We start from the raw sequence: 13,842 nt of genomic DNA, 5'->3' as shown, positions 1-13,842 counted from the left end.
TATGGTATTTTGTATCTCGTTAATAATGACATAGCATTTGCCTTTTTCTGATCAGCAAAACGTTGGTCACTTCTTCAGAATTTATATACTTAATTTTCTCAAATAAAGGGGACACTATAACCCATCTTGCTTTAATTTTCCTTGGCTCTCAGAAAGCTCAAGATTAAATTGATTCTGAATTATAGCAACCACCTTTCTCATGGTCTTAACAGAACTATTTTCTCACTTTGTCTTTATGGCTGATAAGGTGCTATATTAGCTTTTCCTGTATATCAAGCCACCCTAAAACTTAGTGGACTAAAACAGCAAGCATTTTCTATCTCTCCTCATCCTGTGGCTGACTGATGATACTTTGGGTCCAGGTATACTTGGCTATGACTTAATGGTCTAGGATGCCCTCATTCACTTGCTTGGGGTCTTGGCTGGGACTGTAAAATGACTGAGTGTGTTAGTATAAGAAATATATCTAGTCTTTGTTCCTGAGTTCCTGGTATAGAGATCCTAAAACACTTGGAATTTCCTAATAGAAGTGTTTTTGTTACTCCTAGTGAACCCCTTTACATCGTATCAGAATTTTTACTAATGTGGTAGTTTAAGATGGAACCCCTAGATAGCTTCAGGATGGGTCTAGTCACCAAAAGAACAAATAATTAGAGGTTTGGAGCTTTAAGCCCCACCTACCAACCTCCAAGAAGGAAGAGGTTAAGCTTTATAAAAACTCTTGAACGACGAGATTTAATAAGCTTCCATATGCCAGAGGGGTAGTATACCTCATCTCCACAGAGACAGTAACACGCATGCTTTGGATCCTTCCAGACCTCGACCTCTTCATCTAGATGTTCATTTGTTTCCCTTTTCAGTAAATGTAAGCAGTGTTTTCCTGAATTCTGTGAGCCATTCTAGTAAATTGTCAAATCTTGGGAAAGGGTCCTGGGAACCCTGATTTATAGCCAGTCAGTGAGAAGGACAGGAGATCTGGGACTTGGGGCTAGTGGTTGAAGTAGGAGATAGTTTCATGGGACTCAGCTGTTAATTAAGCTATAGGGTCTTCACTAGATTTGAGTAGGTAATTAGTATCAGAATTGAACTGAATTGTTGAACACCCAGTTGATATCCAAGAGAATCAGAGAGTTGGTTTTGGGGGCTAGAAACCACCCCACTGAAACAACTGGAATCACACTTCATGCAGTCTCATCTTCCAGTCAGCAAGCAGCCTAGACTTGTTCCCGTGCTGGCAGAAGGAATGCCCAGGGACAAGAGAGGGCAAAACCCAAAGTGCAAGTACTGCCTGATTCTCTGCTTTTGTCACATTTATCAAAGCATGACCCAATCTAGATTCAAGAGGCAGGAAAATAGACTCAGTCTCTTTATGGAAGGAGCAGAAAAGTCACATTTCCAAAGGGAGTGTATACAGTGAGGAATGAACAAACTGATGGTAGTCCTGCAGCAACCTACATCAGGGGCAGAGATAGAACTTGGAGCACAGTTTCTCTGTCCAAGTCTTGTGCTCTTTTTTCTTCATCCTACCTCTCAACACAGAGTGGGCTATAACATAATGTGACGAACTTGCTGGTGCTTCCTGAACCAATAACTGAAGACCAAAGAAAAGAACAATTCCAAAGGGCATAAGATTGATGTTATCAGCCAATAGATGGTCCCCAAAGGAGCAACTGTAAAACTGCACAGGGATTTTTCCTCTTGTCTGAAATCCAGATGCCAATGTATACCTGACACATCTTGGAGTCAAGCAGTTTAATAAGGCAACAGAATAAACCTTAATTTCAGCCCCCATCAGAAGTCTTTTATTTCCTTATTTTCACATAGGATTAAAAAAAAAAGGCATTGAAGTAACCCTTTGCCTGCTGTCTGCTGCTTTCATTCGCCCTCCAGTCTATCCTGAATGGTACTGCTAGAATTACTCCTCTGCAGAGAGTAGGACTGAGTATCTAAGAGGTAAGTCTGGGAGACAGGGTCCTCAGCTCAGTCCCTTGCCGTCATCTCTTAACTCAGCCTACCACACAGAGAGGATGTTCTGCTCTGTTCCTGCCATGTGGCAGAGGGTCTCCAAGAGGGATAGGCAGAGGTTCATTCCGTGGTGGGGGAACTAATAGCTCATATGCAGCAACTAAGAGTTTGTACGCTTCAACTGAAAAAAAATCCTGTATTCCGAAGGAAGATTGAGGATCCCACGTGCTGCAACTAAGACCCAAGACAGCCAAATCAATTTTTTAAAAAATCCTAAAGACTACTTAAATCTGGGGTAAACTGTCAACACAGTTTTAGCCTTGAGTCTAATCCATATATTGATAGAATTTATTAATAAGAGTAACATTCTTTCCACATGGTAATTGGCATGGGTGTGTAACAGTGGTGGCATCTAAAAATCTCTAAAATAGATCTCTTTCAATGGGATTCTGTACAAGAAGAAATTTTGTAAACTAGAATAGTGAAATTCATTGTAATTCCTATATGAAATCATGCTTTCATATGGTCTTAAGTAAAGAGATAGAAAACTGCATTGAGAAATTTGGTTTCAAAAGTTGCTAACCTATACTGTCTGCAATCAGCCCAGTGTTCTGTAAACACTGTGAAAGTATATTGTCACTCTGTTGAAAGAGTACTTGAATTTTCTCAGAATTGACTTGAGATTAAATAATAAAACAATTCAGTTTTATTGTGGAGCTTTAAAAAAAATCATATCTCTTTAAGGCTTTTACATTCTGCTCTAATAGGAAGTCTCTTAATGCAAAGAGCAAGTCAAGGATACATGATATTTTGGAACTATGATGGGGGTGAGGAAGTGGGGAGGAGTTTGGAATATAGGCATATTGGTTAGAGAATTGAATCACAGGTTGTGTAGTTTTACTGAAGTATGGCATCTAAGATCAAGGCCAAACCTGATTTTATGATTCCTGGAGGAAAAGAAAACAAGAGAAAAGCCTGTATGAAAGTCTACCACTCTGTTAGTCTTAATTCGCCGCATCAGTATTAACCTACCATAAGATAGAAAAACTAAAATCAGTAACAGCAGTCAAAGTTTATTGCATTCCCTCTTATGTACATGCATACATGCATCTATGCTTCTGAGAAAAATAGAGCTGTTCAGTCATGAGAGAGTGGTATGAATTGCAGAGTTAACGAAAGAAACATGGGAGCATCACTGATAAATAAACATAGATTTTTAGAAACGATAAAGGAGGGTTTATTAAATGAGGGAAGAAGCAAGAACAAAAGACACTGAGTTGAAAAAAAAGGCAGCCAGGGGGAAAAGGAAGATTATAAATATCAGTGGGCTCTGTGAACACCAACCATAGCCACAAACCTAAGAATACTTCTAATTTACATTCAGTATGCAGAGAACTGCAGGTCATAGTCTTGATTTAGTTTCTGAGAAGTGCTCCTGGAAACTAGTATAATTTAAGTCATCTATAAATATCAATTGTAATGACCAACATATAGGTATATATTTATATCTACAGAGATAACATAAATATTTTAAAAATTAAATTTGAAGGGCCTGTTTTTGAATTAAATACATTTAATACAAGATGTCTTATTTTTAAGCAGTCATTTGTGTTCAGTTGCTGAAGTAAAAAATACTGAAATGGGCCTTTTGAATTTATCACTAGCTTCATTATCATTAGATGACCTTGTATTTAGAGTCTAATGTGACTATTATTTTCATTCATTAAGCAGTGTTTTTGAAAGTCTACTGAGCTTACTGTTGAGCTCAGTGTGATGAAGAATCTAGTGATTAGACATCCCCAATCTTGAAAAACCCAATAAATGGAATTTTTTTTTGAAAGGCAGCAGGATGTCAAGTGCTTTGCAATAAAATCCGACCTGGGCTCTTTATGGTGAGGCACTTTGAACACAAACTCTGTGAGCAACAATTCACCCATCTGAAGTGGATAAAATTATTTCTACCCAGAAGAATTACCATAAGGACCAGAGAGACAAGACATTAAGAGCCTAACATATCTCCCATGTCAACACCTCAAGAAAATATACTCATATAGTCCATTTGATCATCACAGCAACCCATTCAGTTATACAAGAGAGTAATTCTCCATTTTACAAAACAGGAAACAGATGAAAAGATATGAGGGATTGCCTAAGTTCTACAGGAGGACTGATACATCTCCTGGCACCCAGGACTCTTTTCTCATGACTACTAAAATACGTGACAGTGCAAATCCAGTAAAGTTCCTCTCTATCCCCTGTCCCCAATAAAAAGTTCCTTCCTTTTTTTCTCTTGTGAGTGAATAAAGGTTCTTTGCTTAAGGAAGAACGTTGTGTAGTAGCCTACAAAGCGTGGCACTAAACCCCGGAAGCATGTAAGATGATCTCATTGGGGAAGAAACTTTTAGAATATCTCTATTTCATTTATTTCATCTTTCTTAATTCTTTTCTTGCATATAGTCAGTCATTTTTTGGACTTAGTACAGGAGCACACCATAATTTCTAAACTAATATTCTTATGTTAGAGATCTACGTTCAAAATATTTTCTTGAAAGGAGTGTGTTACTGTAAAAATTTGGAAAGCACTAGCACAGAGAACTTTTTGAGAGCACAGCCAAGTCCTAAAATTTTTCTAAATGAATTAGTGGCAGTTGGAGGACTAGTGAGAGAAATGTTACTTTGAAGCTATTTTAATGGTCATATTCTATGTTCAGGCTAATAAAACATATTACATATCATTGTTTTAATTTGAACACATCACAGTTTGAAGAAACTGTGAGATGTTACCCAAATTCTCTCTTATTTTCAAATAGTTCCCCCCAAATAAGAATTTTGTACATTTCTAAAAGCTGTGATGCCATGGATATCTCATTGTAGCACCTAATGGCTTTTATTCGGAGAAGGCAATGGCAACCCACTCCAGTACTCTTGCCTGGAAAATCCCATGGACAGAGAAGCCTGGTAGGCTGCAGTCCATGGGGTTGCTGGGAGTCGGACACGACTAAGTGACTTCACTTTCACTTTTCACTTTCATGCATTGGAGAAGGAAATGGCAAGCCACTGCAGTGTTCTTGCCTGGAGAATCCCAGGGACGGGGGAGCCTGGTGGGCTGCCATCTATGGGGTCGCACAGAGTTGGACACGACTGAAGTGACTTAGCAGAAGCAGCAGCAATGGCTTTTATTATCTAATATATCTAATCATCCAGAATTCTAGTGTTGTGGGTTAAGTAAATTTTACCACATTTTCACCATAAAAATTATGTGCTTTTATGGGTTCTTGACCTCGGATCCATGGAACTCTTGGAATTGTGGTTAAAATGGTATATGTTGGCACATTTTCTTAAGGGCAAATCTCCTTAATTCTTAAAAGTGCCCCTGTCAAAGAAGACCTTCTATATACCTTTGGTTCACCTCCCTTTCAAAAATTCTTTGGCACTATGCTGCCACTTGTTTAGAAATCCCAGTATTCTCCTTAACTTTCTCTTGATGCTTCTGTTTTCAAGCAATCTAATTATCACCATGGCCCTCCTTTGAGCAGGATTAAAAACTGATTTTCGTTTGTTAATAAGAATGTGATAGATAATAAAATAGAAGGAGAATGAATCTAATCTCTAGTATGAGGCAGGTGTTTTATATTTGTTATCCCTTTAATCCTTGAAACCACCTTGTTAGTAGACATTACTGTCGTTCTCTTGCTCTTTTCTCTCTGATGTATAAGTAAAAGATACTTTACTATGAATTCAAGTGGAAGCATAAGTTAATTTCCTCCAAAACATTTGCACCTATAGTTTATTCTTTCCATTTCAAAGTATGCTTTCTAAGAAAAGTTAGACTGGCATTCGGGTAAGTGAAGTGAGTCATCACTTCTGACTAACCTAACCCTCACGAAGGTAGGGGTTTTGTATTTTATTCATATTCTCTGAAACTGAGTGTGATGTTTGGTGCATAGGAAACAGAAAATAAACACTACTTAAATGAATGAATTGATTAAGCACTGACTGTATCCCAGGCATTATACCTTGAGAGGTAAGTCATATTCTCTCCATTTTATAGTTGAGGAAATTTAGTCTCAAGGAAATTAAGTAATGTGTATAAAATCACAGAATATAAGTGGCAAAACCATTAGGTAAAGACATGTTTTACTGACACTCTAAAATCCTTGTTTTTTCTACTATCCAGACCAATGGAATGCCCTTTTTAAATGCTAAAGGGAACCCAGTACCAGAAACAGTCATTACAAAGTCTTTGGAAAAATTTCAATAAATAGACAAGTTTAAATTATAGTCTAAAAATTTCTTTTTCGCAACTCCCCTTTCCTGGCATGTAACTGACAGATATTACTAATTCATGTTAATACCCATAACAGAATACAAATTACCATGTCTTTCCTCTCCAATATTAAATGATCTGATTATATATACAAGAAATATGATTGTGCTGCTACAGATATTTTTACATACACAAATTTTCTGTAAGCATTAATAAATCCTCAGAAAATATATTTTTGTTATTAAACATTTCTTAAGGCATTTCTCAAAAACCTAATTTTTTTCTAGCTTCAGTTAATGTTAACATTTCATAAAATTTGACCTAAGTTAATTATTTCTTTTTTCTTTAGTCACAGACACTTCTGTGTTTATGTCTAATTCATTTCAAATTATCCACAATTAGTATTTCAAAAGCACTGATTTTAATTAATTATGTTTTCATTTTTACGTTTAAAAAAATACAGAGTGCTTTGTGAATTTTCTTAGAGTGAATGTATTTATGTAGCTTAGTGTACACCTACCCATAGAGCACCCTAAGTATCATCTTTTAAAATCACTATCTTGAAAGTGTCTTAGAACATATAACTAACTATACAGAATCTTAAACATTGTCAAGTTTATCATTGTCTCAATTTTTTCAAAAGTTTATCATAAAAAATAATTTGATCATTATTTAAAAACTTTAATCAAACAGAATAGGAGCAGAAGTTTTAATTTCAGGAATAGTATAATTTTATCTTAATAGTACATGTCATCATGGAAGCATAGTAGTACATGCAGAGAAAATATATACCAAACATTTTATCTTCTAAGCTAAACTTTTCTGTGATGTTTAAATACATTTTTTGGAAATTTAGGAATTTTTTTTACATTAGTCACTTAACATTAGAACCTTATATTGTTTTACATAATACTCATATATATACACATGTGAGTTCAAGCCATATGTTGTATTTAAATTATGCAAATTGGGATCATATTTCTTACCTCAGGAAAGAAGGTTCAATTTTAGCAGAAACAAGCAGGCCCTTGTTTCATCATGTCACCATAAAATAAATTTTATATTAAGACAGAAGCTTCTAGTTTAATATGATCATCTGTGGACTTACCTGGTATTCTGACCGCTTAACTAATAAAAAACCTTCAAAGTACAAGGGTAGAGCAGTAATCTTTGACCTTTCTTGGAAGATCCTGCGAGGGGCTGGTTTCGGGGGCTTCTTAGCCATCATACCCTCTCGTTGGTGTGTGGTTAGTTTCAACTTTATCCAGTTTCAGACAAAATGAGATCTCCCTTGTGTGAGAGGAAAGGGCAACTGTTGAAAGAGGAAGTCCCAGCTAAGAGTTTAAACCACCAATAGGACACACATGCACACTTTTTTTTCTTTACTTTTTGTGAGGTAAGAAAGAACAGGCGTAGACCAACTTTGATAGGGTAATCTCTCAGGAACCTACATGTGTTTAGAATTACAATAGCAAAATAAACAGAAAAGTAATATCACCAGAGGATGAAGAGAACAGATGTGGAGATTATGGACTTTCAAGGAGACATCAAGGTCATGTTTGTTTTCTCCCACCTTTTTTGTTTGTTGCTGCCCGTTTTTGTCCTGAGAAGACGTGACTTGAATTAGTTCCACTTCATTAAAAATTACTTAATAGGATAACTATATTAATACTATTTCTGTTTTAGGTACAGCTGTTCTTCTATCCAGATTCTACATGGATTGAATTGACTATACATAGAAAATTTTAGAAAAAAAATTCAGAAACTTCCAAAAGGCAAAACTTGAATTTCCCATGTTTTGAAAACTTTTCATATATTGTATTAAGTATAATAAATAACTGAGATGATATAAAGTATACAAGAGGATTTTGTAGGTTATATGCAAATGCTCTGCTATTTTATATAAGAAACTTGAGCATTCAAGGATTTTGGTATCTGTGGGGGTCCTGGAACTGATAGCAAGGGAGGACTGCATTTCAGAACTGAACTTTGTTTAAATTTTTAGAAAAATGGTGCTATTTATCCCATGCCCATTTTGATGGTTCACTAAATGTAAACTGCAGTTATGGGAATGTGATATTTTTTACTTCTTTGTCAATCAATATTTTGAGTTGGTCATTTACCAGTGGATATTTGGCAAAATATGTCTGGAAGAGAAAGCTGTAAATTTTCAAGCTTATATTTTGTTCTTGTTTCTTTCTAAGCAGAGGATCACTGGTGCTATGATGCATAGATGAGGTATGGCTACCTAGTAAGATTTATAGAGCTACACTGAGGCCCAAATGCATTAATTATTTGTTTGTGGGAAATGGTCCTTGAGAGACTGGATTTGGTACAGCACTGTGCAAAGAATGATGGGAGAGAGGAACACAGGAAGGAAATCTGGTTTGTTTTGCAGGGGTCTTGAAAGGTTCCACCATTTGCTATTTCATGCTTAATATTACAGAGTTGCTTGAGGTCTAGAATGCAGCCCTGAGCATTCTTCCCTGTTAGACTAGCCTATTCTCATCAGTCAAAGCAATACAGGAATCTACAATCTGAGCCTCCTTTCCTAATGGAAAGACCATGTGGTTTTCCCCACCAGTATGGTTCTATTAGATCTTCAGCTGTAGGTGTGAGGAATCAGACTGTCTACAAAATGAGGTATGATGAAATAAAATTCCTATTTTATAGCCAGACAAGAAAAATTTAAACATAAAATGTTTCTCTTCCCACTTGGGCCTCTTCTCTCCCCTTCAGTGTGTTCAGTATTGTGTATCTGCATTAATCAGGCCTCCCTGGGAGATAACCTTCCTTCTCAATCTGATAAGGAGGTGTGATGACCCACCACTTGCTTTGTACTGGCATGTGTAAACTGTCAATATGTTTTTGACCTAAAACTCTTTGTCTCAAAAACTTTCATGATGGTGTTTTGATCTCTAATAAGCAGAACAATCCTTAGAACTATCTGAAAGGTTGTTCCCAAGGTTATAATCCTCAGGTTGGCTTGAATAAAGTTTTCCATTTCTTTCTTAGATGTACTATTTATTAACTTTTTCATTCACATGCATGGTGTAGTTGGCAACATACAAGCGATAACCCACCAGAAGATGCCTGGAATCTTCCCTGACTGGCACTCCACACGAGTATGAGTCCACTGAGCCCCACTGCTTCTTAGTACTCCTCAGAACAGTGAGTTCTCCTGTTATCTGGATCTCATTGCTTTTAAGTCATAAGCCTGAAAATTTTATTTGAGCTATTTTTATTCAAGACTCGGAGTCTTAGGGGCACTAGTGCATTTCCTAAGGTCGAGATCTAGGGGAATCTGGGGAGGAGGCCCAAGGAAATATGAGTGGTTGGATTTCCATTAAATTTGGCTTAAGTTAAAAAAAAAAACTTGATATATAGTCTGAATAAAATATTTCTAGTGAAATGAGAAACTGAATTATTCAGCTTCAAAGAAAAAAGGACATTTGTTCCTTTGGGCCACAAAGTATTCTCAGGTGACTGAGCACCTAGAGGAAATGTCTGAAGATTAATTGTGACAGAAGTTTTATGGAGAAAGGAATTCTATACAGAAACTCATAAAGAATTACAAATAAGTTCTTCTCAGGTAGAGCAATACAGACTGATTATCAGTAAACTAAAGTGTTCAGATACATTATGAAAATGAAAACAGCTTTGTCAGGAAGCATTTAACAGGAGGCTTCCTGTGTGCTGTTTTGGATCTGTCAGGAATTCTCTGTTCCTTATTAATTACTGAATACTCAGGAATCAAGAGGAGAGGCAAGCCTCTCCCAGGGACTATGAAGTCCAGGCATTTCTTTCATTAGTTTTTCTATATGGTGATATGTACCCTCTTCCTTCTTGTGAACCATATGGTAAAAGTGATTGTTTACAACTCTCTCTATATATATGGATTGCCTATGTTTTGTAAGTCTGGAATTTTAATCTTTATCTTTGCTGAGAATAATTACCTTGTAAGACAGTATATATGCCCAGACCATGTTGATTAAAACACCTTTGCTCCATCAGAGCTCTCGTCCCCATGTCTGTCTTTCTCTCTCTCTCTCTCCCTCTCTCTCTTTTTCAGGCTGATCCCCTGGAGCGCAGAGGCTCTCTGAGTTCACTTTCCTGCCTGGGCTTCTAAGACCCTCTCAAGAAGGCGCTCTGTGCCTTCACCCCATCGAGAGAGTACCTGAGGCCTTCGTGAACAGAGCAAGCCCCGTGCAGGTGCTTTATTGGCTTTCTGCGTAAACCAAGGAATATCAGCCTCTTTCTCTCTCCTTTACTTTCTTATCGGTAGACTCCAGACCACCAAGTTCCGGTCCATTAAAGGACCTCAGTACAGCTTGAAACTGAAATTGGGAGATGAAGATTCAGAATTACTGCCTTGCCTTTATATTGAGACCTGTTTCTTGCTACCCCAAACTTTAAATGATAAAATATAAGTCCAAGTACATTTTTTGAGACAAAGCCATAATTAATTTTTAGTTTCAGTATACTAAGGAAATGATTTGAGTGGCAAAGGAAAACCTAATTTGACAAATGACCTAATCCACCTTCTTGGCAGCTGGTAGCTATAATACAGAGGGGAAGTGAAAGGGGGGATGAGAACTGAGAAATAAAGAAGAGGGCAGGAGATAGGATGTTGGTAATCATCAATGGTTGGAATAGAAGAAAAGTAGTCACTGGCATTATGGCCAGAGAGTTTCATGGGAGAAAGAATATCTCTAGAAAAATGTAAAGATAGGAATATATTTGAGAAAAAATCATCTAGTTAATTATGTCTTTCTTAACTTAAAAAATAAACTAAAGAAACCAGTTCAACAGCTTCTGTAAGTTTCTTTGATTTGCCAACTTGCAAGTAAAATTGATCCTTAATATAACAATGCTCAAATTATATCCCCCTAAAACTGACAAAATGCAAAAATCCTGTTGAAATATTATTATCCAGTTGGACCTGTCCACGACTTTCAACATCATTATACCACTGCACCATTACAATAGAAATCCTCTTACAGATATTGCAAGTTTTAGGTGGTGAATAATAAATTTGTAGGTAAGAAAAAGTGTTGAAGCAGAGGGAGAGAAGCCAGTTTTGCTGCTAGCCAGCTCCAGACCTTGAACAAACCAGTTCACTTCTCTGGGATAACAGCTTCCTCATTTCTTGCCTTAAGAGCTGCAACAGGCTGCTTTCTGCATGCATGCCAAGTCGCTTCAGTTGCGTCCGACTCTGTACAACCCCATAGACTATAGCCGACCAGGTTCTTGCCATGCCCTTCTCCAGGGGATCTTCCTGACCCAGGGATGGAACCCGCATCTCTTAAGTTCCTGCATAGCCAGTCAGATTCTTTACCACTACTGCCACCTGGGAAGCCCTGGCTTCTTTCTGCTGCTGCTGCTGCTGCTAGGTCGCTTTAGTCATGTCCGACTCTGTGCGACCCCATAGACAGTAGCCCTCCAGGCTCCCCCATCCCTGGGATTCTCTAGGCAAGAACACTGGAGTGGGTTGCCATTTCCTTCTCCAATGCATGAAAGTGAAAAGTGAAAGTGAAGTCGCTCAGTCGTGTCTGACTTTTAGTGACCCCATGGACTGCAGCCTACCAGGCTCCTCCATCCATGGGATTTGCCAGGCAAGAGTACTGGAGTGGGTTGGCTTCTTTCTAGCATCCTCCTGTTTTCCACTCTTTGCCTCTCTGATCCATTTAAAATGCAGTATAAGCCAGTCATTTCCCTGCTTCAAACATTTTATGAATTCTCAGTCCTTCAGATTCATTCTTTTATCTTTTTCATCAGCAGTAAATATTAATTGAGCACCAACAAAATGTTCAAACATCACAAGGTCATTCCTAACCCTTTTAAATCTACTCCTTAAAAATACTCTCTCTTCTAGTAACTTTCCTTACTCCCAGTTTTCTTAATACTCGTGGTCTTTCCCATCTCCTCATACCTTTCCAATCACTGTACACTTTGCTTTGGTGCCCTTCTGCCCTCTTGTTAATACAACTCCCTACTTGTCCTTGAAGACCCATATTGAGTATATCTTTGTTGTGAAGATCTTCTGAATCCTTCCACATCCTCAAAAGGAACATTTGTCTCTCTCATCCTGCATTCCCATAGCATTTTATAAATTTTTTATTATAGTATTTGTTCCATTGTATTTTAGTTACTTATATAGCCTCTGTATGAACAGGACACTGAGTTTTTCAAATACAGGGATTGTTTTGAAGTCAAGGCCAATAAGAAGTATTATAGATTGTGGTAACCATAACCATTTATTAAATTTTTCCAGCTGAAAAAAATGTTATGATTCTAGTTCTTAGCCCCCACTGTGACAGGAATTTCTTTTTTTTCTGATATGTGTGAACATTGGTTGTTGTATGATTGTTTTGTTGCCTTGTATAACAATCATGGACTTCCCACGTGGCAGAGTTGGTAAAGAATCCGCTTGCCAATGCAGGAGATGCAAGAGACACAGGTTCAATCCCTGAGTTGGGAAGATCCCCTGGAGTAAGAAATGGCAACCCACTCTAGTATTCTTGCCTGGAAAATTCCATGGAGCCTGGCAGGCTACAGTCAGTGAGGTCACAAAGAGTTGAATACAACTGATCAACTAAGCACATGCACAAACATAACAATTATATTATTATAAAATTCTTGAAAATATTCAAAATCCAACTAGTATAGTCATCATCAGCATCTTCATCACAGGAATTTGTTTTAGATCAGGATATATGAAAAATATAACTCAACAGCTTTGAGTGAACTTTATGGATTAACTCATATAAAACCAATATTTTAATATTCTTTGTTATCTATAAGTCATCTATGTTATAATACAATTAAAGTGAATGGATGCACATTTTTACAATATTTAAGGGTCTCTAAAATACTTTATTATCCAATTTATTGAAATTGATTCAGTCGGTAAATCTGAATAGAAGTCTCCAAACCCTCTCTGCTGCTGCTGCTAAGTCACTTCAGTCGTGACCAACTCTGTGCGACCCCATAGACGGCAGCCCACCAGGCTCCCCCATCCCTGGGATTCTCCAGGCAAGAACACTGCAGTGGCTTGCCGTTTCCTTCTCCAGTGTGTGAAAGTGAAAAGTGAAAGTGAAGTTGCTCAATTGTGTCCGACTCTTCGTACTTCCTAATTTCTGACCCTTGTTTTAATTAATGTTTATTGACAATTTATTGCCATTTGTATCACAGTGTGTTGCAGTAAATCTTGAAGATATGTGAACGGAATACATTAATGTTTCACAGCTTTAATTCTAACTGAGAACAGTTTTAATTTTAATGATTAGGTGAAAACTTTATGCCATAGTAAGTCATGTGAAGAGCTGACTCATTGGAAAAGACTTTGATGCTGGGAGGGATTAGGGGCAGGAGGAGAAGGGGATGACAGAGGATGAGATGGCTGGATGGCATCACTGACTCGGTGAGCATGAATCTGAGTGAACTCCAGGAGTTGGTGATGGACAGGGAGGCGTGGCGTGCTACGATTCATGGGGTCACAAAGAGTCGGACACAACTGAGCGACTGAAATGAACTGAACTGAACTGAAGTCATTTTTATTCAGAAAATGTTTCTACTAGATCTTCTGTGACAGAAAGGAAAAAAAAATG

The 13,842-nt window shown here is 37.5% G+C and overlaps 1 protein-coding gene across 1 annotated transcript in view; it reads right to left on the bottom strand.

Annotated features, from left to right (window-relative positions):
* Window positions 1-7,460, bottom strand: part of STAP1 (signal transducing adaptor family member 1) — a 30,377-nt gene extending 22,917 nt beyond the window's left edge. Inside the window, exon 1 of the mRNA XM_052642242.1 lies at window positions 7,341-7,460. Within this exon, the coding sequence (XP_052498202.1) occupies window positions 7,341-7,460 (120 nt within the window). The remainder of the gene's footprint in view (window positions 1-7,340) is intronic.
* Between the last annotated feature and the right edge of the window lie 6,382 nt (window positions 7,461-13,842).

Source organism: Budorcas taxicolor, chromosome 6, assembly GCF_023091745.1.
Source record: "Budorcas taxicolor isolate Tak-1 chromosome 6, Takin1.1, whole genome shotgun sequence".
NCBI classification, from domain to species: Eukaryota; Metazoa; Chordata; class Mammalia; order Artiodactyla; family Bovidae; genus Budorcas; species Budorcas taxicolor.
The sequence above is the reverse complement of the archived record's forward strand: the minus strand, read 5'-3'. Positions and strand labels throughout refer to the sequence as shown.